Raw genomic sequence first — 23724 nt, 5'->3', positions numbered from 1 at the left:
ACTGAATAAATCATCTCTCCTGTCACTGGGTTAATCTAAATAAAGTCCTGTTTGCTATTCATAACTGCAAAACTTGGAAGTTTACTCTAATGCTATCAATTACATTATGACACCGAGGTTAATTACTTTGTCTACTTGGCTCCTAAATCATTGAAGCCATGAAATGGGATAAAGAAAAAGTTACCTTCTTCAAGGATTCAAATAAGATAGTAAGTTGTATTCAAATTCAGAACAATCACCCCCTTTGTTTCTGCTGGGGGAGTTCCAGACTGGACCCCCCCTGGAGTGCACTGTAAGCAGATGGTGCTAGGAATGTAAATAAAACTGGACACCAAGTTCCCAAGGAGGAAGGGGAGGTTTTAAAGACCAGTATTCAACTTTCCATTCAACTTAACGTTGGTTGGTTGGTTGGTTGGTTTTAGCTCGCCACGATCTCAGCCAGCCTACTAAATTCTTTGGCATGCTCAGGTTTAATTCCTTGCTACAATGCCAAAAGAAGGATGAAAGGTTTAAAAAAAAAAAAAAAAAGCTAGCAAGGACTCTAGAGAATACTGACTTCAGAGAGACCATGGTTCTGAGCCCAACTTACTGAATGCTCTTCAGAGTCAGATGTCTGGGAAGAAATGATGGGGTTAAAGCTGGTTGGGGACAAGGGACCCAATTTTTTCCTCATGGCTCTGATCTGAAGCAGGGCCCGGAAGGCTGTGAGGAAGGAAACAGGCAATCAGGACATCCTGCTGCAGGATTAAAGATGAGCAAGAGCCCAGGCAGAAACCACACTGTCCCTGCACTGCCCTCCCCGCCACCCATGGCGTCTGCCAACCCTGCAGCAGCGTGTGCTCTGCGGCCTTGTGATCCACCATCCTCCCAGCCTCGACCCTGTTCTCACTCCCCTGCTGGGGCTTACGCAGCCGACAGATGGGGCAGTTGTTGGCCTGGTAGCGCAGGGTGTCTGCACAGGTGTTACAGAGGCAGAGGTGGCGGCAGGGCAGGATCAAGGTGTCCCGGACATCCGAGAGACACACCACACACTCGGCACTGTTATCGCTCACTTCGTCCTCAGCCACCTGGCCAGGGAGACAGACGCTCAGCCCACAAAGACCTTCTAGTCACAAACTTCATTTACCAGGCAGCATGGCTGAAGAGCTGAGGCAAGCAGTGAGGACAAGATCCACGCTGACCCTGGACTTGACAGTTTACCCAGTGCTCCACCAGCCTACTCCCGCTGCCTCTGGGAACTGCTTCTCCGAAGGGGAGAGACCAGGACTAACCACCTGAGCTCAAGCCCTGGGGCCAGCTTTGGCCTCTGATGGCCTGAGCTGAAGGGACCTAGGTGAAAGGCAATGGAAGACCCGCATGGGAAAAAGCTCAGGAATGGCAGAACGTGATAATGAAGCCAGAGCAGCCTCCGCCTCCGCTTCCAAATGACACAAGCATGATGACCTGGAATAAGGAACCAAAAACTCTCTTCTATGGCCTGACTGACTCCAGGGTGTGGCTCGCTCAATTCCTCCATCTTGGCTTCATCAGAGAGCTGCTCCCCTGCTGGGAGGCAGGGGACATTCAGAGTTTCAGATGAAATTTACCTTAGAATCTTGTGTGTTGTACTTGTTTTCAATTCCATAGATCTCCTGAAGAAGGTAGCTGACCCCATCTACCTGAACAGCAAACAGAGATGTTCAAGGACAGGCCAACCCTGCTGGGAGACAGGGTAGGAGCCCCCAACCCACCCCACCCCACAGTAACCCAGGACTACTGATTCACATGATGAAAGAACTCGCAGGCCTGAAGAGTAAAAGATGCTTTTATTTACTTATGTTTTCTCTTTGAGAGGGGAAAGAAAATTGAATGTTTAATTCACCCACCATTATATACAACAGGGACTATAACATTTCACAATTAGTAAACTAATATTTGTACTGTGGCTCACTATTGTGGACAGTCAAGAAAGGGTATGTCTCAAAATATAAGCACTAGCTGTGTAAGAAAAGTTCAGTTCAGACATAAAAATAAAGGAATAGAAAAGAGAAAGAAAGAAGAAATGGGCAAGGAAAAAGAGGGAGACAGAAAAATGTAGATGAAAGGGAGATGTAAGACTTAAAAGAGGCGCAAGGCACCCTCCAGCACAAAGACACCCCTTTTCTACCCTGTAGCAAAATTACCCCTTGGTCCTGTTTCTTCTCTTCTTCTTTTTCTTCTTGGTGCTAGGGATTGAACCAGGGCCTCATGCATGCTACACAAATGCCAGATATTTGGTAGTGCTCTACCACTGAGCTACACCCAGTCCTTGGACCTGTTTCTTTTCTTTCTTTTTATAAAGAAAGGAGTAGGAATGGGCCAGGCACAGTGGTGCATGCCTGTAATCCCAGTGGCTTGGGAGGCTGAAGCAGGATCGCAAGTTCAAAGCCAGCCTCAGCAACTTAGTGAGGCCTTGTCTCAAAATAAAAAATAAAAGGGCTGGGAATGTGGTTCAATGGTTGAGGGCAACTGGGTTCAATTCCTAGTACCAACAAAACGACAATAGGGAGTAGGATTTATCCAAGTGTGAAGAATCAAAACTGAACTCTTGTAGAGACAAGAGGGGACCCTGTCCTGTTTCTTAAAACCCTGACCGCCAATGCGCAATTCCTCTCCCTCCAGCCTGGGCTGTCAGGGCCTGAGCTGGTGCTTCCCTTCCTTCCCTTTAGGCGCCCATTCCTTTCTTCTGCCTCACCTCACCTCTGTGCCCAGCACACAGATGTGAAGCCTGACTCTGACTTCACATCTCACTCTTCGGTTGCACAGCCTGCTGCTAATGCAAATCAAGCAACAGGAAGATAGATAAAACATTTTCCTTTAGCCACTCTAGCCTTCTTATTATACCCAGGCCTCCTGGAGAACCAGGCCTTCCCCACGAAGGAACTCACCATGGCTGGGCCTGCCCAGGTGGTGCCTTGGGCCAGAATCTGTGGCCTCCTCTGCCTCTAAACCTTGCTTTAACCCTGTGGTTATACTGAAAAGGACACAATCAACTAATTTACACTAAGGTATTATTGAGTTCTATTGACCTCACTGAAAGAGGGGCAAGTTCCTAACCCAAAAGGATGAATACTTGAAAATTTCAGGTACCTTTCACCTATCTACAGAGTGGCCTTTCTATGTACCTCAACCAAGGCCAACCTGACTCCCACCCAGCCACCCTCTCTTCCCTCCATGACACCTCCTACTACCTCTGCACGTGGTGGGGCTGAGGCTTCTCAGCAACCTGAATTTTAGAAAAGGAACAAGGGGATAAATCAAGCCAAGGGCTCTGGGTGACCCTGAATTGGATCCTGTTGCTTAAAATGTTTCTTACCCTCACATTTTAAATAAAAAGAGTTCTCCCTAAATCTGATGTCAGGAGGCAAATCTCGTCCTTTCACTGCTCAGATAACTGTTGCCTCGACACTAACAATTTTGCAACACTATAGGTACCAAAACCCAGTATTTCTTCCAGGACCCCGAAATGGTTTCTAACACACAAAAGCACTCCCTTTTTCCTCCCCTCCTTCTTTAATTAAAAGAAAGAAAGGAAAGAGGGTAAGAGGAATGCTAATAAAGAGTTAAAAAACAGAAAAGAGAAAAACAGAGAGGAGGAGGTGGGTGTGTGTCAGGGTAACCAAACAGGAGCAGCCCTTGGTCTTGGGTACTTACCACTTGTTTCTGTTTGAGGGGTTTGACGCAGAAAGTCCCATCTGTGTGCTGGAATGAAAACATGGTGGGTAAGGCGACAAAGCACACCCCCTTCTGCCAGTCTTCTCAGTCACGCCTGTTCTTGGGCACTCAGAGTGGGATCAAGAGGCTGAACACCTAGGGCCTTACAAGGAGCCCGTCTGTTGCACATTCAGAAGAGACTGAGGGCTGAGGAGTCAAAGACCACGCAGCAAGGTGGTGGCAGAGCGGGAACTTGCCTGAGCACAGCCCCCAGGGTGACATTGTTTCAACACCACCACAGCCTCCCAACTTGGACCACTGTGTTGAGCCCAGGCTGCCAGCCTACCATGGTGTCCTTGCACAAAAGAAAGGGCTAAAGATATAATGAAGTTACTTACCTTTTCAAAAGTACCCAGTAGGACATGGCAATGGCCAAAGTACTCTGAAACAGAGGCACATGTGTGAAGCAGACAGCCAGACAACACATACTGATGCCCTCCCTTCCCAATTCCCACAGGGTGGTGAACCAACCCTGCTGGGCCAGCACCAGAGGGGCACGCTGTGCAGCCCAACCGTCTTCACATTGGCCCAAGAAGCTGGGAACCACGGATGTGAGAGGAAAGACACTGCGTGACTGAGGCCACAGAGCCGGCGTGCTGATCTGGGGCCCAGGTTTCTGCCAGGACTGCGCCACAAAAGGCAGCATACACAGCAAAAGACAGAAATCCCCCCTACCATCTCCTTCATCAACCACAGCATGGACCACCACAGGATAGACCTCTCGGTCCAGGTCAAAGCCAAGCTGCAGGGAAGACAAGAAGACAAGAGAGGACTAAGCACGTGGAGACAGCACAGTAGCCATCTGAAAAGGCAGGCAGTCGGGACGCACGACCTCATCTCTGCTCCTCACGGGTCAAGCTTGTGTGACCCAAGTCTGCCTATCAGAACCCTACCAATTTCTCTTTAAAAATGTCATGGAATTAAAGTCCCCTAACCTGCAACTTCTTTTCTTTGAACATGAATCTCTCAAAGTATCTGAGGCTCACAAGCTGCTTTGAAAGAGAAGAACTAATGAGGTAGGTATATTGTCGATGTGAAATGAAGAGATCACAAGCTTCAAGGCAAGCTCAGCCTTCAGGTACCTGGGCAGAGGCTCTGCTGCCCGCCTGGATCTGTCTCCCCAGGCCCTTCTGTATCTACGTGAGGAGTTCCCAGCAGACAGCTTACCTCCTCTTCAGCCCACTCCGAGGGGTCCACGGTGTGGGAGGGCAGGCAGAACTGCTGGCACACCCCTCGCTTGTAGTACACGGTCTCCGACTGCAGGCTGTCATCTTTTGGAATGTAGCTATGGACAAGGTAGGAAGCACAGCAAAATCTAGACCAGGTGACTTAACAGTTCCCTGTCTCCTACCTGTTCTCCGTTCTCAACAGGCTCTAGCACAGGAGAGGAAGGCCCTTTCTAAGCTATTTCTTTCACCAGGCAAGAGCCCGGCAATATCATTAAACTTATCTGTTCAATCACACATGCACAAAAGGGTAGCTGAACAGATTTTTTAACAGGATCTTGAGGACTGAGGGGATAGGCTGCCATCTTCCACTGTACCAAGATGGCAAAATTTGAAGGGAAAGATGAAAGAGTAAGGCTCAGTAAAATGAAATTTAAATTCAGGAGCCAGATCTTGCTTGGTGTAGACAAAGAATGTTCTCCTCCCTAGATAAGCACAGAAGACACCAACCCTACCTGTCTGGGAAGGAAGCAGTTCACCTAGCCTCTTGTTCTTACCTGGCAATGCCATTCTGGAACTCCTCCGTGGCCTGGTAATAGATGGTGATGGCCACACGGGCATCGGCATCGAAGGTGAACTCAACGTTGTAGTGGACTCTAGCTTTGCTGGCCTCTTCTCCAGGACTCTTCACCTCCTCGGCACACCTTCAAAACACCAAGACTCAGCAACTGAGCGCAGCATATCGGGATTTTAAGACACTTCTTCTCTTTTGGGGGGATTTAACCAAGGGCCTAGCATGTGCTCAGGTTAGGCAAACACTCTATCACTCAGCTACATCCCCAGCCCTTTTTGTTTGTTTTGTTTTTTGGTACCAAGGATTGAACCCAGAAGCACTTAACTGCAGAGTCACATCCCCAGTCCTTTTTATTTATTTTGAAACAGGTCTTGCTGAGGCTAGTCTCAAACTCGCAACCCTCCTATCTCAGCCTCCTGAGTTACTGGGATTACAGGCATGTACCACCACACCAGCTAATCTTTTTTGTTAAAAAATCTAGCCATATACTGTCCGCTTCTCCCCATGGCCCTTAACGTATGTCTGTGTCTTCCTTTGGAATGACCACAGAACATTTCATCACCATTATTAGTGGGCATTGAGGTTATTTCTGATGTTTCAGAGTGCTACAATTAATATTTATATGCATTGCCAGACTTGTTTTTAGTTTTTTTTTTTTTAATTTGTTTTGGTTGTAGATGCACACAACGTCTTTATTTATCTATTTATTTTTTCTGTGGTGCCAGGATGGAACCCAGTGCCTCACATGTACTAGGCAAGTGTTTCATAATAAGCCACAACCCCAGCCCTAGTTTTTGTTTTAATTAAGATTATTAATCATGGGCTGGGGTTGGGCTCAGTGGTAGAATGCTCACCTAGCATGCATGAGGCCCTGGGTTTGATCCCCAGCACCACATAAAAATTAAAAAAAAAAAAAAAAAAAAAGTATTGTCCCCTTACAACTAAAACAAAATATTTTTTAAAAAATTATTAATCACACTAAGTAGATTTCACACACTTATTAAAAACCAATAGGCCTCACTCTTCCCCTTCCTCCTCTTCAGAGGAAATCTCATCTAGCTGACCATTTTGGTATTTAACAACGTTCCTAAATAACATGCTCAGATTACTACTTCTTGATTTTTCAGTTTTAGGCATTACCTGTTGATTTCCTACTGTAGAAATGACAATTTGTGCTTCCTTCCTCACTCTGCCCAATATACTAGCTCTGTTGCCTCCACAGTGCAGTCATATCCTGATTTTATTAGCACAGCACGTTGTGTCTGTATTGCCACGATTATATAAACATTTGCAGTCTGGCCACAGAGGAACCCATGACTGCTTTGCTTACCTTTTTCTTAGAATTAGTGCTCAGCTTAGCCTTCTCAGTTGCTTGGTTTTCTATGTATTTAGCCCAAATTCCAACCTGAACCCTCTACCAGCAGTCTAAGCCTGGAGATGTTCAAATGCAGGTGTTCCATTCAGCTCATCTTCTTGCGGTCCTTCCAGAGCCCCCTGTCCTGCTCCCAGTTGGACCTGGGCCCTCTGTACCTGGCATACTACACCATCCTGCATTCTCTGGCCATCCCCTGGGGCTCCCTTTGCCTCTGTCCTGTAGAAGCTCATGTTTCCTGCATCTCATGCCTTCCTTTTTTGGGGTCACTCTTTCGTTTTACTGGTACATGCTGTCCCTAGCTTCCTGGAAGAAGGTGTGGGGAGACAGACTCTCTGAGAGCTTCCATTTTATATGCTTCATTGAAAATTTGACTGAGCAAAGAATTCTAGGTTATAAATACTTTCAAAAAGACACAGAAAGCCTCACTGCTGCATTTTTCAGCTCCCAGTGTGGCTCTCAAGGCTGCAGCAGCCCAGTTGCTAACCCTCCTCTTCCATGGCTTATAGGAGCTCCTTTTTGCCATCCATATGCTGATGCTTGCTGGCCCTTTCCATCTGGACACATGTGCCCTCTGGTTCTGGGCACATATGTCACTGATGGTTCCTTCCTTCCATAGTCTGTTCTCTCTAGAACCATCAGGTGAACATGAGACCTCCTAAACTTGCAATCTCTTATTTAAATCTGTCCTCTTCTATTTCTCTCTCTTTTTGCCCTTTTGCTCCACTTTGTAGACCATTTCAACTTTTCTTCCTAATACTCTCTTGAATTTTTCATTTCTGCTACTGTTTTTAATTTTTAGTCGACCTTTTATATTTCCTAAGCATTTTATACCATTGTGTCCATGAAATAAGCAGCAATATTTTCTCCTATGTCTCTGAGGCTCTTAATATTCATGAGGGTTGATCTAGGTCTGCAGAAGAACTTCTGATTCCTCTCTTATGCTTTCCATCCAGGTGAGTCCAATTCCCAGAGGTCGGTTTTCCTCTCTCCTGACGGAGGCTTGGCTGCTGGTGTTCTGGGAGCTGTGGGAAGGTACTCTGGAGGGCTCCATTTCCAAGATGGCTAAATTCACTTGCCCCCTACCTCATCTGACTCCAGAGGTTCTCTGCTAAAGTTGAACTCTCCAGTAAGAAATCTCTGCAGACTCCACCAGGGTGTGGGCAAGGCAGCTCTGGTCGTGTTGTGCAAGAAAAAGCATCTGACTACCTCTCAGGCAGGCCTTCCACCAATCCTCTTCATTCTAGCTTTCCACCTCGACCTCCAGAGGCACCTGGTCCTGCCAAACCCTGAGCCTTTTGGGGACAGCAGTGTAAAAAGATGAGTCTCAGTTTTTCCCTCTGATGACTCAGAATTCTCTTTTCCAGGTCTGATAAGTTATTTGGCATTTGCCATGTGAGTACATCTTCTAAAATTTTGTTGATGTTCTTTTCCCAATTCTGTGACTCATACTTTTTACAAACACTTTTATTATTATACATTAGGGTTTAGAGAGCGAGCAAAAGTTAACATTAAATCCTCTGTCTTTACCTGGAAATCGGAAGAAACAGAATTTATCCTATTCAAATAATCTCAGAAAAACAAAACAAGAGCTGAGAATGTAGCTCAATGAAAAAGTGTTCACCTAGAGGGCACAAAAGACCCTGGGTTCAATCCCCAGGACTGCAACCAACAAGCAAAACTGGGGGGTGGGGACAAAACAAAAATCCCACTTACCCTAAAATGGAACACCAAGTGTTTTCCCTTTTGTTATCTACTGCCATGAAAGGTGAGGCTGAAATAGTGACCTCTTTTACAGACAAACCCGAAGCTCAGACACTCATTTCAGCAAGCATCGTGAGCTGGGAAGCATGGCAGACTTCTGCTTCCAAGGCCCGTTCTTCTAGCACACCACAACCTCTTCACTTAATTCTAGAGCAGCAGCCAGGACCTCACAATGGCTCAGGCCCTTGAACCCATCTCCATCAAATGTGTGAAAAGGCCACGTGTGATGAGGACAGTAGATGGAGTGGCTGGTGGCTGCAGCGTCTCAGAGCTCAGGCTGCTGTGCCTGTGGAAAGCCCCTGTGGAGGAAGACTTCTGTAGCAACGTGCCTCCTGGGCTCCCTCCTTCCAGTGTTGACCCCAGAGGTGAAGAGAAGCACAGCTGCAGGTGGTGTGGGCCTACAGGCTCAGCAACTCGGGAGATGGGGGCAGGGAGACTGCAAGGTGGAGGCCAGCCTAGGCAACACAGCCAGACCCCGTCTCAGAATAAAACTGAAAGGGCTGGGGGCAGAGCTCAGTGGTAGAATGCTTGCCTAGCACATGTGAGGCCCTGGGTTCTAGCCTCAGTACCCCAATAAATAAATAAGACAGAGACAGGAAGAAAATTGATTAGTGGTTACTGAGGACTGGGAGAGGGATTTAGGGGAAATGGGGAGTGCCTAATAATGGGCATGGGTTTCTCTCTGGGATGATAAAAATTTTCTAAAATTACTGGTGATGACTCACAATTCTAAATATACTTAAACCATTGCATTATATATTTTAAACTGGTGAACCGTATCGTACACAAATCATATCTCAATAAAGCTGTTGTATTAAAAATTATCAGAAAGAACTTCCAAATCCTAATGAGACTGACTATACAAGCCTAAAATGGACTCAGGGCCCTCTTTCTTGTCTTATTCAGAAAATTCAGGACCTCTGATTTGCCCTAACCAGATCTGTCTCCCCAGGAGACCAGAGAGCCACAGCAAACATACTACTGGAGTGCAGCATAAGGTTAAGAATTACACTCTCAGGGTGGCAAGAAGGCACATGTAACGAGAACTGATGAGGAGAAGCAACCAACCAACCTAGGGCATGGATTCCTTACAGGAAAGCCACAAGCAATAAAATGAGAATTTTTATTTCAAAACCAAACATTTCATTATTACATAGGCTTGTTGGAGTATATGCAAAATTCCCCTTTTAGTTCAATAATTCTTCTTCCTTTTTAATTTAAATCCACAAAATAGGGGAAATATTGACTTCCTCTAAGTAAGTGAAAGTTCTTCCCAAACAAAGATTAGTGCCCGATTTCTGATCAACTGAAGCAGCACCCCAGCAGCTAATACCCTGAAGACCACAGGGAGTCCATTGGCAGGAGGAGGAGCCTGGACCCGGCCTGAGCTTCGCCACTCCCACAACTTACCTGACAAGTCTCAGTGTGTCCTTTCGGATGTTGATCAGGCTTCTCAGAGTCTTCACAGGTTCTTGGGGAGGCGGGGCAGCATATGGGAACTGTCAGAAACAGAGAAGGGAAGGCAGCCTGTCTATAAAGACCCGTGACTGTCCCTTGAGGGAACAGGGCTTTACAGCTGATGAAGAACAGGCCCACAAAGTGAGACAGGCACCTCACTAAGTGAGGAGGCTGGGACTGTGACATATTGAGTCAATTTGCTTAGGGTCACAGCTAGTAGGAGAACTGAGATTTAATGGGTGTCAAAAGAGCTAGACTTATCAGTTTTTTCCATTACATGAAAGCTTATTTGAGTCAGCATCCAAAACTTAGAGAACTAATCAAAAACTCCTGCTGAAGTTCCAAATACCAAAAGACACACTGTGGCCCAGTTAATCACAAAAGATTTTTCCATCTGACCTCAGGCAACAGGGAAGCAGACCACAAGCCCTTTCCTTCAGGGAAGCCACATGGTATCCCAGGAATTTAGGGACTGCAAATAAAAGAGAATCCTATCGTGTACAGAGCTGAGGCCTGCAGCCAGTGATGAATACATGTTTCTGCCGCTGATCATATAAAGCAGAGCATAATGGGCATGGGTTTCTCTCTGGGATGATAAAAATTTTCATGTGGCCCAGAATTATCTGGGGTCATGGGGGGTTAATGGTTGTCCTCATCATTTACCACACACTTTCTAACTCTTCCCCAACTTGGACCTTTGGCTTTAGAGCTCTGAGTTCATAATAATGAAAAGTTAAAAAAAGGAGAACCTAAAATTTCTCACTTGCAATTGCCTTCAGTAGAGCAAAAATGATTGTTGGGCTGGGATGTAGCTCAGTGGAAGACAGCTTGCTTAGCATACTTGAGGCCCTGGATTTAATCACCGGTACCATAAAAAAAAAAAAAAAAAAAAAAATTTTAAAATGTCCCCAGCAGTCCTATAATGGAGTTTGGCAACACAATTATTCTTTTATACACACAGTCATGCTCACTTAATGATGGGAATGCACTCTGAGAAACACATTCTTGGGCGACTTTGTCTTCCTGGGAACACGAGAGTAAACTCATACAAGCTAAGATGGTGAGGACATCACCAGGTGATACGATCTGATGGGACAACCACTGTATATTTGGTCCTTCCTTGACTGAAATGTAATTTTGCAGTACATGATTATAATTTACAGAAAACCTACTGATCTTTGTAGCTTTGCAAAACTGTGGTTCTCCTAGCTCAAGAAGAGTCTAGCTCCACAGTGCTGGGATCAGAAAACAGAACACCTATGCTATAATCTAATTGTGCCTTTACAGACATCAACTGAATGGAGTTTTTCTTGGGAAACAATTTAACTAAGGCACATGTGACTTTATATATTCAGGGTGATTGCTGGTAATTCACATGTATGTATGTGACCCTTAGGACCACACACTCAGGACTGGGCATGTAGTTAGCTCAGTGGTAGAGCATTTGCCTAGCAAGTGTGAGGCCCTGAGTTCAACCCCCATTACAGAAAACAGAAAACAAAAAAACACACCAACCACAGTAAATCTAAATTATTTGCATTGATTGTTCACTCTGTGGGCATTATACAGAAAAATTCTTACTTTTTCATTGATACACGAAACACATATTCCTTAAAAGAAGTTAGTTGCTTTTTCTAATGAAAAAGCATTACATACTCAATCAGAAAACTGGAAAAAACATAGAAGTGGAAATCAGTTCTCACTTCACCCCTTGGTAACACAGCACCCCTGCTCCCTCTTCTCTCCACAAGGCACGGGGCTGCTTCGCAGGTGCTGGGAGTCATTTTCACTTAGAAGGAGAGAGGCTCTACTGATCCCCATGCTCCCCGTGGGAAGCTGCTCCTGCTTCTCTGCCGATGTGAATGCTGTGGTGAGGACCCTTGTCCCTACACCCTGCGAGTTTGTTTATTTCCTTGGGACAGATTCCTAGAAGTGGAATTACTGGATCAAAGAGTAAGCATTTTTGTACGACTTTAAAGAACATTTTGCCAGATTGTTCCACATAGAGCTGACTCCTCTGAGTGGGGCAACAGGGGGCTTTGAAGTAGGAAAATGGGAATTCTGGTCCAAATCCCACTGTGGCCTGTTTCTCCACCCCCCACTTCCCAGGCTGTCATACTGAAGGAATTTAAAACAATTTTAAAATAAGCTTAAGCAAAAAGTAATTATGCAGGAAAATCCGACACAAATGCTAGTCTATTCTAAAGCCAAAATAAATGACTTCAGGATTAAAATTTTTTTCTGGAGTAGCAAAGTTAATCACTTCATTTGTGCAGGTACTTGGGAGTTATCCATAAATCCCACCTGAGTTAGAAAAAAAAAAGATGGGTTCTTTCTTTTATTCTTCACCCTTCCTTCCCTATGCCTCCTACAAATGAAAAGAGAAGGAAAGGCCCTGGTGCTCTTCAGCCTCCACCTCACACATCCATTCCAAGATAATTATGGGAACGAACACAAGTTATCCAAGGGCAGGGGTGGACAGGACTGACTGCTAATCCCCTCACACTTGAATCCCCCAGACAGACACACAAGGAAGTAGTTGAAGACCTGTTCAGGAGAACCTCATCTTGACTGTGGGCTCCTACCTACCAGATGTGAGACTTGGAGGCCACTCATTCATACATAAACATCATTACATGTGACACTAGCATAGGGTGTAAGGAGAGGTTCAAAGCGGAAAAGGTAACAGTTTTCTAGAAGCTGCATTCAAAGCCAGATGATGCAGCTACACAAGAAACTGCAGTATCAGAGAGAGAAATGGCACAGAAAAGGCAAAAATGAAGGAAGCAATCACTTCTAACCAGGTATCCTGGAAGGGGTGGTGGAGGATATTTGGAATTTGTAAATTCAAAGATGACAGAGCAGAGGGAACAACAGAAGCATCAGAGGAGAACTGAGGAAAACATTTTTCTGCCTTTAAAGTCTTCTGTCCTTCCTCTCTTCCAATTTAGCTCACCGTTATTCTCTTAGCTTCTCAGTCTCCTTCCTTTTAAAAATCACCAGGGTTGTGGTACAGCTCAGCGCTAGGAAGCTTGCCTGGCGTGCACGAGGTGCGTGTGGGTTCCAACCACAGACCAAACAAGCAAAAAACATCGGTGCGCCTTTTCTGCTCATCTACATTTCCTTAGCACACGCATCACTATTCTTTTGCTATATGTAAGGCAAAAGAAGCACCTTCCATTTATTCCATTTAAACCCAAAGGCTTCGTTCTTATACTAGCAGGTAAGTGTAAAAGGAAGCAGACGACGCTGTCTTCCTGAGACTGAGGAGGACTGAGTTCAGGGCCCACCCAGGTCCAGAACGCTTCTGAAGTGACGCTCTCCTCAGTTTACATCCAGGGCTGTGCTTTCTTTTCTTAGGTCTTGAGAGCATAATTTGCTCCGCCTATGGTGGTTCACTGAGCTAGGAAGTGAGTGGAGTGAAGAAGACCAAAGAGTCCCTTCTCTACATGAGCAACTGGCACCTTGGGCCAGGAAACGAGAATCACACACCTTCCACAGACAAAGGGAGATGGAAGGGCCTTCAACTTCTGACCGTAGCCTCGTAGGGCTTATGGTAGGCCTTTCTACTCCTCATGCATCCCTCTGGAGTAAATAGACTCCTTTTATTTATTATTTTTTAAACTGGGGGTTGAGCTCAGAGCATCACACAAACTAGGTAAGTGCTCTACCACTGAGCTGCACCCCAGTCCTTTTTATTTTTTTATTTTGAGACAGGGTCTTGCTAAGTAGTCCAGGCTATCCTTAAACTTGTGATCCTCCTGCCTCAGCCTCCCGAATTGCTGGGATTACAGGCATGCACCACCACTTTGGCATAAGTAAGCTTTAAACAGACTTATGAAGGATCCCTAAATGAGGTTTTTCATAATGAAAACAGGTTTCATATCAAGACTAATGAACAAAGAATGAAATATGGTCTGTTCAGGAATTTATGAACCAAACCTTGTAGGTAACAGAGAAGTGAGGCCCAGGAAGTTCCAGCAAATGAAAATCCTCTTAATGGGGCAAAATCTGGGTAACTTTCACATGCCACAAAAAAAAAAGAAAAAAGAAAAAAGAAAAAAAAAAAAAGAAAAAGAAAAAGAAAAAGAAAGAAAGAATGTGAAGAAACATTGAACTGAGCAGCCACCAACTACCAGCCATCCTGCGGAAGTCCTTTGCTATGCTCCTACCCCGCCGACGGCAAGTACTTTATTATTTATTTATTAATTAATTTAAAAAAAATTTTTTAGTTGTAGATGGACAAAATATCTTTTTTTTTTTTTTTTTGCGGTACTGGGGATCGAACTCAGGGCCTTGTGCTTGCAAGGCAAGCACTCTACCTGCTGAGCTATCTCTCCAGCCCAAAATACCTTTATTTTATTCATTCATTTTTATGTGATGCTGAGGATCAAAACCAGTGCCCCACACAAGCCAGGCAAGCACTCTACCACTGAGCCACAACCCCAGTCCTGCATTTTGCTTTAAATCATGGTAAAATACACAAAACATGAAATCTACCATCCTCACTATTTTCAAGCATGCAGCACAATGGCATTAAGGACATTCACATCCACATTTTTGAACAACTACTTCCAACCTGCAGTCTCACAGCAGATACACTCTTACTTTCTGCTTTTAACATGAAATATGAAGAGATACGCCTCCACTCCCACCAGACTGTAAGTCCCTGCAGGAAAGACATAGGAAGAACTAAAATATGGTTGCCATTTTGCAGGTAAAGAAACAGAATCAAAAGATGTGTGTAATTAGCGCCATGGTTCCAGGTCTAATGTGCAACAGAAACATGATCTGAACCCAGGTGTGTCTGACCGCAAAAGTCCTGTTCTGTCTCCTGCAGCTGCCAGTGTTCTGCAGGAAACATCTGCAGCCTGTCTTGACCACTGGCACCCTAGGAACCCGAGGAGGGTGCAGGAAGTCCATAACACTGCACAGTGCCAAGCACTGGTCAGGCTCTGGAAGCTAGTCGAAACTCCTGACTACAGCCTTACACTAAGGCGGCACTGCATACAAAAGCATAGCTCACACCACACTCCTTTTACATTTAACAGCAGTATCCAGGATCCTGAGACGCCTGCTGGAGACTTGAAGCTCATTGTCAGGTGCCTCTCATGCATCAGGCTACTGAACACTGGGAGGTTTCATTACTATATGACTGTTATACTGTAGATTTTCTTTTTTCTCCTTATTGGAAAAATTTAAGTTTTTATTTCTTTACTTTTCTTGCTCTCTTTTCCTTTTGTTTACCTGTTCCCTCAGAATCTCTTTCTCCCTTTTTTGCATGCTAACATCCAATTTCTTTTGATTATACTCTCACCCTTTGTATTATCTAGAACTTCTGTATATTCTTTTCTTATCCCATTAACAGACACATTCTACATCCCTCTGCATCCTCTTTGTCCTCCATTAGAAACTGCAGACCTTATTGCAAATCTGTTTGTTTTATTGAAGATAATATTTGAACTCATTCTGTTTATTATGACAATTTTGTTATTGTCCTCATAGGGGCTATTTGGTCTAGGATTGCATAGTGTCTGAATTGGGCACTGCTAATATCAATCTCCCCTTAAAGAAAGGGTTTTGGAAACCTATAGGGCCACTATAAGCCTATAGGGGGAAATCTGCAATACCCCAGATCTGCACTGCTAGAGGGCAAGATACATGAACAACATGAAAAAACAAAGGAAGCAGTATCCAGGTTCTACACAGAGAACAGCATGACGAAATCCTTCTGCCTGTGAGATCTAAGAAACTGCAGAAGATACGAATGTTTTACGGCACAGAGAAGTCAGAGGACACTGCCAGCAGCCCTGGCACCTATTTGCCTTCCACCCAAGATGCTCAAAGCTGTGTTACTGACAGATGTCTCTAAAGCACAGTAATTTCCCCTCTGCATGGTTTTCAAAGCATGAAGACATTTGTTCATTCATTTTGCACTCTCACAGTCCTGAGCACTGAACCAGACCTGGGATACGGTGACAAGCCAAGAAAACCTCTTGGGCCTGTCTATAAAGAGGCCCATTGCCATGATTGCACTGATTGTACTACACACCTGGGCACAATACCCTCCCAGGACTGGCCTGCTTGGGCCTGCATAATATGACAATAACTTAAATCCCAAATACCTCGGAAGCATAGTTCTGGCTCAGCCAGAAGACTCAGGTGGACCCTGGGAGTCTGCCAGCAGCCTTTGTCTGCCGAGCCAGCTCTTCTCTGGCCATCTATCCTGGAGAGCTTACTTCCTTGTAAGTGCACCTCGCATTGGCAAAGCGCCACCTGGTGTCCAAATATGGGACTGCCAGTCTGGACCCTCTGGAGGGAGGAGTGCAGGTGCAGGTGTGTGTAAATATCAACTATACCTTCTGAATTTTTTTATGGCTGTGATCTCACATATCTTGATAAACTATCCCTAAATCCGTACTCACATTTTTTTCATAGAAAATATGCTCAAAGTGCCTATAAGGGTGATTTTACTCCACTTGCAAATTATTGGGCAATGCCCAGTAGTCTATAACTTATTAATTTCAATAAAAAGTTTCTTTAAAAGTACATAATTTTCCATTCTTTGCTATGAGGCGTGCTCACATCACGTCGCATAAGTTAGTGTAAACTACGATGGTCATGTTGTCACTGCCATTCTCAGATGAAGAGCTGTCTCTGCGGCTTCTGCTGGTCAGTGTGTGTGTATTTTATTTTTCTGACAGCTTCATATTAATCATGATGCTCTGGATTTTCTTCAGATAACGGAAACCATTCAATTTTTTTAGTCCACCTTGGGAGAGGAGGCAGAATTATTAAATCTAATGAACACTTCGGTAACTCTAGAAATCACAGGAAGGCTCAAGATGAGGCAACAGGAAAGCGTGTGCAGCTTGCTGAGGACACATGCAGGTGGTGACAGAGTCCGCACCCACCCTCTGCCCTCCTCACCCAGTCATCCTCCAGCTCAGGGACTCTGAGACCCACATGGGGTGCTTCTAACAAGTACTGCTGTCTCAGGGCCCTGCTCCAGAGTTCCAATTTAGGTGCTCTGGGGTGGGGACTTATTAAAATACATATTAATAAGTATTAATAATATTAAAATACATTTTAATAAGTATTCTAACTGATTTTGATGTAGATGGTTAGTGCTTCATTATACACCAAAATTAATTTGCATGAAAATGTTTAGATTAAATAAATGTTTTCTCACCTAAAAAAGTAACACATGCCTAATGCACCGATAAAAAAATGAGGAAAGGAAAAAAGGTAATGCATGCCTATTATGAAAAAATCCAACTGTTACAGAAACAGAGAAAGTAGAAGGTAGAAGTTGTCCATTACCCTATCCTAAGCTCATCACAACATACACATTCATTTTAAAACTTAATTTAATATTTTTGCAAATATGGGATCATATGGTTTTATGTGCTGCTTTTTTCAGCTAATGATGCATCTCTTCTATGACCAAGTTCATTATTTTCTAAACTTTTGTTACCTGCATCTCAGTTACTCCCAATGTTAACTAACATCTTGTTTGAACAGAACAATGACTGAAACCAGATTTCATGATTCTATACTATTAACTAATCCACAAATCTTATTCTGATTTATCAGTTTTTTGCACTCATGTCTTTTTCTGGCTCAGAATGCATTATAGGATCCCATATTATATTTTCCCCAAGCTTTATATAATTAAAAATTTCTAACAGAAAGTTTGAAAGAATCTTCCAGTGATGATCAGAACATTACCTAGATTCTACCATTAACAAAGTATTAGTACTTATTTTGGCATATGCTTGTAGTTCCAGCCCCTGGGAGACTGAAATATTAAAAGTTCTCTCTTTACCTTACTGAGGTAGTCTTTTCTGATCAACCTCCAAATAAATCTGAACACTGCATTAACTGCCATGTCTTTTTATGGTCTCTTCCAGTCAGTGACAGTTCCTACTTGTTTGAAATAATCTTGATATGCTCAACAACTGCTTTGTGGAATCTCTCTCATTCTGGGTTTGCTTGATGTTCTCACACAATAGACCAGCTCACGCGTGTCTGGCAAGAATCCCACAGAAGAGACGCTCTCTTCAACGCCATTCTAGGAGCTCTGACCAACTAAGATGGTGAGTGCCCAAAACTTAGTACTTTGCATTCTGTAATTAATAAGTGTCTCATAGGAAGAAACTTTGAGACTATGTAAATATTTATCAGCATACTTTTATTTTATTTATTTATTTATTCATTTATTTATTAATTGATTTATTTTTTGCAATGCTGGGGATCAAAGCCAGGGACACTCTACCACTTACACCCCAGCCTTTTTTAATTGTGATTATGATTGTTATTGTTATTATTTTGAGACAGGGTCTTACTAAGTTGCCAAGTGGCCTCAGACTTGAGATCCTCCGGCCTCAGCCTCCAGAGTTGCTGAGACTGTAGGCATGAGCCACCATGCCCCACTCATCAACACACTTGTGCCAACTGATTTTATCATTCATTGATGATTCTTGCCTAGAACAATAATTACTGAGGCATTTGTCTACTGGTGACTTTCCATTTCCATCCCTCCTGTAATTGGGATTTTACAGGAAGGAAGTACTGTCCTTTCTCTGCCATTCGTTCATTCATTCTTTACTGAGGCTATAATAATAATAAAAAAAAACCAAAGTGCTAAAAATCTGCTCCCAAAGAGAAAGAAAATAATTTCAGACAACTTGTAATTAAAGTAGAAAGTATTCATTTCTTGCACTGTGCAACATTATTAAAAAAAATTAGCATGAGGGGAACTCTAGAAATAATGCAATAATTTATGTCAAAAAATTAAATGGTTACTATGGAAATCAACCAAAGGGCATATCAATAACCCATTATGGCTCTACGTACACCTTGTTTTTGGTACCAGGCATTGAACCCATAGGCACTTAACCACGGAGCCACATCCCCAGCCACTTTTCATATTTTATTTAAAGGCAGGATCTCGTTAAGTTGCTTAGGCCTCACTAAGCTGCTGAGGCTGGCTCTGAACTCGCAATCCTCCTGCCTCAGCCTCGCGCCACTGGGATGAAAGGTGTGCATTAAAAATATTTTTTAGGGTTTGTGCATTTCAATACTGTTTTATTCCTTTGATGCTTGGTTGCTCTGCTCCCTCTACTTCTCCTCTCTCACATATTAGCGTGTCTGAAGCTTGTCAGTGGCTATTTTCAGACTGGTGATGCTTTAGAACATTTTCTCAGGTCAGTGTCGGGGCAGCACCATTGAGTCTCTGCTTGAAAGCCATGAAGTGAACACACGTTTGCCTATTTAGCCAGCCGCAGCACTGAGATGGTGCCTATTTAGCCAGCCGCAGCACTGAGATGGTCTGTATGGAGACTGAAGTGGACCAGAATGACATGATCTGTCATTACTGTGAAGTAAACCCTTAGGCACTCATTTTCCCTCCTCGTGGGAAGTCAATCATCAGTTCAGTGAGACTGGTAAGCATAAAGCCGAGAAGATGCAGGACGTTCTTTTCACCCAAGTCAAAGACGTGAAGGAGATACCAAGAGGGTGTCACAAGACGACCTTGAACACAAATGCGCTCTGTGCTCAGACTTGGCTATCAAAGAACTCCATCCAAGAAAGCTGCAGCGTCTCCTGGCAGGAAGTACACAGGAGCAATGCCATGGCTAGTGAAGTCACACTTAAGGTTGACTTTTCCCAAATACTTCAGTAATTATCTTATGCAATTGCCCAGTTAAGCAATTCTCTGTTCCTAACAGGACAAGAAGAGTGCCAGCAACCCACCTCGGAGCAAAGCACACATCACAAGACTGCACGGGCCTTGGCTACTGACTGTCACAGACCTACTTTCTCTCTCTGCTTAGGGTCTGGGTCTCATCTCATTGCACGGGAGTACTGAGATGCTCAGCACCAATTTGACACCAAGCACAAGTACACAGCTATGTGCACTGCTTAGGTGACAAACGAAAGCTACTTGCCTTCTAGGCCCTGTGGCAGGAGGGCTCCCCTCTCAACAGACTACACCTCCACCGGCCACAGTGTGCTCTGAAATGAAAGCTATCTTCCCAAGACACCGTTTTTAGATGTGAAGGACCAGTTCATTTTAGGCACAGTTAAAAGGGAAGAGCGGCGCTCTCAGCAAAGCGTCATGGCCTCTCTTCCGTGCAGCGACTGGTCATGGCTGAAGGTCACAGCCATTCCCTGCAGACCAGCCACCCTTTGTGTCCAGTTTGCAAATAAACAATCAACTTTCTTTTTTTCTTTCTTTTTTCGGTGGTGCTAGGGATTGAACCCAGGGCCTTGTGCCTGCTAGGGAGAACCAACTTTCAAGCAAGAGATTCTGAGATGCCTGACACTGTATGTGCCATGTTTGGAGAGGCAGGCACCAGTATTGGTCAAAACAGGTATTTAAAAATACGCAACCTCATAAATATGTATATATATGTCCCCTGCCCCCCAAAGCATTAGAATGTTCTAATGGCGCCAAGTGTTGGCTCTCCGGATATTTTAAAATAGAGATATTTCCTCTTGTCCAATTATTGACAAGGGCAAGAGGACCAAAATCTTCCCCATCCCCATTACAAACACAAAAAGTAAACATGGGGCTGGGGATGTAGCTCAGTGGTACAGAGCTTGTCTGGCATGCATGAGGTCCTGGGTTCCATCCCCAGTACCATGAAAACAAATAACCCTGTAAACTGGTCTTCAAGTTGAAAACCTCCAAGCTGTCATTGTATATCCCAATGAAATGTACTGACTCTAAAAGGAGTTGCCAAGTCTCTTTCCCTTGTTCCTGGAAGGAAAATCTTCTCTGAAGTCTACTAGGTTGTAAGTCTCAGCTCTGGTTTGAGATAAAGAATAATAATATGAAATACAGAAACAGTTTATTAGCCAAATATATGGAATACAGGGCCCTGGCAAGGTCTGGCTCTCTGAACACTATATTTGCAGGTATGACCCCAAGAAGAAAGCCACAACTCAATCAGTAACCCTAATAACATTATATTTTTGTTAGTTAATCCTAAAAGAAGGAAGCCCTATTTAATTAGAACAAATTGCATAAAATAAAAAGTCACAGAATATGTCTGATAGTTTTAATTTCTATGTTATTAATACAAAGACCTGTAGAAACCCTAATGGAAACATTCATTCTGTGCTAATTTACAAGGTGGCATTGGCTCCATTTTGTCCTACTGTTTCCAAAAGTTCTGAAAGTTCTGACTATTCTTCAATTGCCCCTCACCAGCAGTAGGTAGCTGAGATTATATGAACCAATTGATTTTTTTGGCTGGTAAGTTTAAAGTTCATTTAAATACTGCATATACAAAAATCTAGTGCCTAGAACTGTCAGGTTAGAAGTGAAGCTCAGAGACAAAACGCAAACATCCACAGTACATGGTGTTCAGCACACAGCGGCAAGGACCATCAGGCACGGACCTCCCCTCGTCCTGTGTTCTAGCTCGCCCCTCCCATGGCCTCCTTCCTGAGCGCTGCATCTGTCACTGCCTGCACCTACGCCCTCTCATGCCATCCTTGTGAATCTCCACTCCTGGAGTCACGTCCTTCCACACCTCCAATTTTCCTATTCTCAGCAACCTCTTGTTTTTACTGATTTCCTGTATGCCACTAACACCCTGGACACACACCTACAATCCCAGTGATGTGGAAGGCTGAGGTAGGAGGACTGCAAGTTTGAGGGCAGCCTGGGCAACTTAGCAAGACCCTGTCTCAGAATGAAAAATAAAAACGGCTGGGGATGTGGCTCAGTGTTAAGAGTACTGCTAGGTTCAATCCCATTACCTTTAAAAAAAAAAAAAAAAGCCCTGAACTTAGAGTGTATAAAAAGAAGACAGATCCAGAATTCAGTGGGAAGTCAAAAGTTACAAGAGGATTTAGTGACTGGCCACTAACACATAAATTATGGAAAGGGGAAGATTTATGGTGGATAAACCTGTACCATCTTGACTAGGCGACAGCAGCTGACACCAGCAATAGGTCATATGATATTATGGGCCTCTGATACAAGGCAAAGAGAAAGGCCCTGGGGTATTCTTCCCTTAAATCCATGACTCTGACCTTGTGATGTTTCATAAGAAAACATCAGATAATCCCAAATCAAGGGAAATTCTTCAAAATATCCCAATGTCAAAATCATGAAAAACTAGGAAGCTGTCACAGACTGAAGGAAATAAAGGAGACAAAACAACCCAAAGTAACATGGTATCCTGGATTAGTCCCTGAACCGAAAAAGGACAGAAGAGTAGAAAAAATGGCTAAATCCCAATAAACTCTGTATGGCCTTTTGTTTTCACTCCTGATGTAGCTGAGCTTTTTTTAGTTTGGATAGCTGTGTCATGGTCATGTGACCTCAGGGGAAGCTGGGTAAAGGGCACACAGGAGCTCTCTATCTTTGAGATTCTTCTATAAATCATAAATCATTATTTTAAAAATAAGTCTAAGAGGCCTGGGGATATAGCTCAGTTGGTAGAGTGCTTGCCTTGCATGCACAAGGCCCTGGGTTCAATCCCCAGCACCGCAAAAAACAAAAAAAAAAGTCCAAGAGAAATGCTGAGATTAAACGGAAAGAGCAGAGGACCTATCTGTGGAAGGTTCTTATACTTCCAGTTGTGTGATTTTAGACAAACAGCTTTGCCATTCTGAGCCTTCATTTTCTCACAGTATAACGCGTTATCATATCTGTTGCATAATTTCCTAGATTGAAATTTATTCACCAAGGTCCAGGCAGGGAAACCATGCCATATCAGTTGCTTTAACAGGGAGGATTTACCATAAGGAACAAGCTAAACGGTATCAGAGGACAGAAAGGGGACACTGAGTGGTCAGAAAAAGAGCAGGTGGCAGCTCCCTCCCCTAGGTCAGAGGGAGCCAAGGGGAAGGCTGGGGTCCTGCTTCTAGGTTTGTGGGGGTGGGCACGTGGACACACGCACACACTCACACACACCTGGAGAAGGCGACAACTGCAGACTCCACCCAGGCAGGAGGCCTTGCTGGGACTGGGGTCCCAGGAACAGGTAGCCTGAGGGGAGCAGCCAGCCCTGAAGAATGGGGGCTGCCAGCGGGCACCACAGACCAGCGCAGAGGGTGGCCGGGGCTGGGCGATAGCGGCTTCCCTGTCCTTACCTGCCACGGTGTGACAGCTGTGCAGAGTGCTGCCTGCCGGCATGTTCCTTCTACAGGGGGCCTGGGCTGACTGCTTGCTCTCCCTCTCTTAAAAATGCTTTAACATGTGGAGCAGCAGAGGACATAAACCTCCCATGTTATCAGCATTAAAAATTGCAGCAAGGGAAGAACGTAGCTGAGGACACCCTCTGCTGTGCAGCCCACCGACCTTCACCACCGGGCTGCTGCTGAAGATGAGGCAGGACGCTTACGTCTGTACAGAGAGCGGCTGTTTTACTTGACGGAAGCCCGGCGAGGCCACAGCAGGCGGGCAAGGCAGCAAGTGTGCCACAGGGATGCTCCTGATGGAGCAATTGTTAAGCTATCTGATCCAGGACTCTTGGCTTTTACAGGCTTTTGTAGGACTGTTTCATTAAAATTTAAGGCCACTGTGTGTTTCTTTCTTTTTTTTTTTTTTTAATTTTTTTTAGTTGTAGATGGAGGGCTGGGGAGATAGCTTAGCTGGTAGAGTGTTTGCCTTGCAATCACAAGGCCCTGAGTTC

General features: G+C 44.3%; 1 protein-coding gene across 4 annotated transcripts in view; it reads right to left on the bottom strand.

Moving 5' to 3' along the window:
• Positions 1 to 23724, bottom strand: part of Rnf157 (ring finger protein 157) — a 75914-nt gene that overhangs the window by 16572 nt on the left and 35618 nt on the right. For all 4 annotated transcript variants that reach the window (XM_047543405.1, XM_047543406.1, XM_047543407.1 and 1 more), the window contains exons 3-11: positions 10019 to 10107; positions 5456 to 5602; positions 4900 to 5017; positions 4408 to 4474; positions 4071 to 4114; positions 3673 to 3720; positions 1587 to 1658; positions 908 to 1067; positions 590 to 702 (exon numbers count right to left, since the gene is read on the bottom strand). In XM_047543405.1, the coding sequence (XP_047399361.1) occupies positions 590 to 702; positions 908 to 1067; positions 1587 to 1658; positions 3673 to 3720; positions 4071 to 4114; positions 4408 to 4474; positions 4900 to 5017; positions 5456 to 5602; positions 10019 to 10107 (858 nt within the window). The remainder of the gene's footprint in view (positions 1 to 589; positions 703 to 907; positions 1068 to 1586; positions 1659 to 3672; positions 3721 to 4070; positions 4115 to 4407; positions 4475 to 4899; positions 5018 to 5455; positions 5603 to 10018; positions 10108 to 23724) is intronic.

Source organism: Sciurus carolinensis, chromosome 3 (assembly GCF_902686445.1).
Source record: "Sciurus carolinensis chromosome 3, mSciCar1.2, whole genome shotgun sequence".
In the NCBI taxonomy this organism is placed as follows: domain Eukaryota; kingdom Metazoa; phylum Chordata; class Mammalia; order Rodentia; family Sciuridae; genus Sciurus; species Sciurus carolinensis.
Note: the sequence above shows the minus strand (reverse complement) of the source record. Positions and strands in the feature narration are given on the sequence as shown.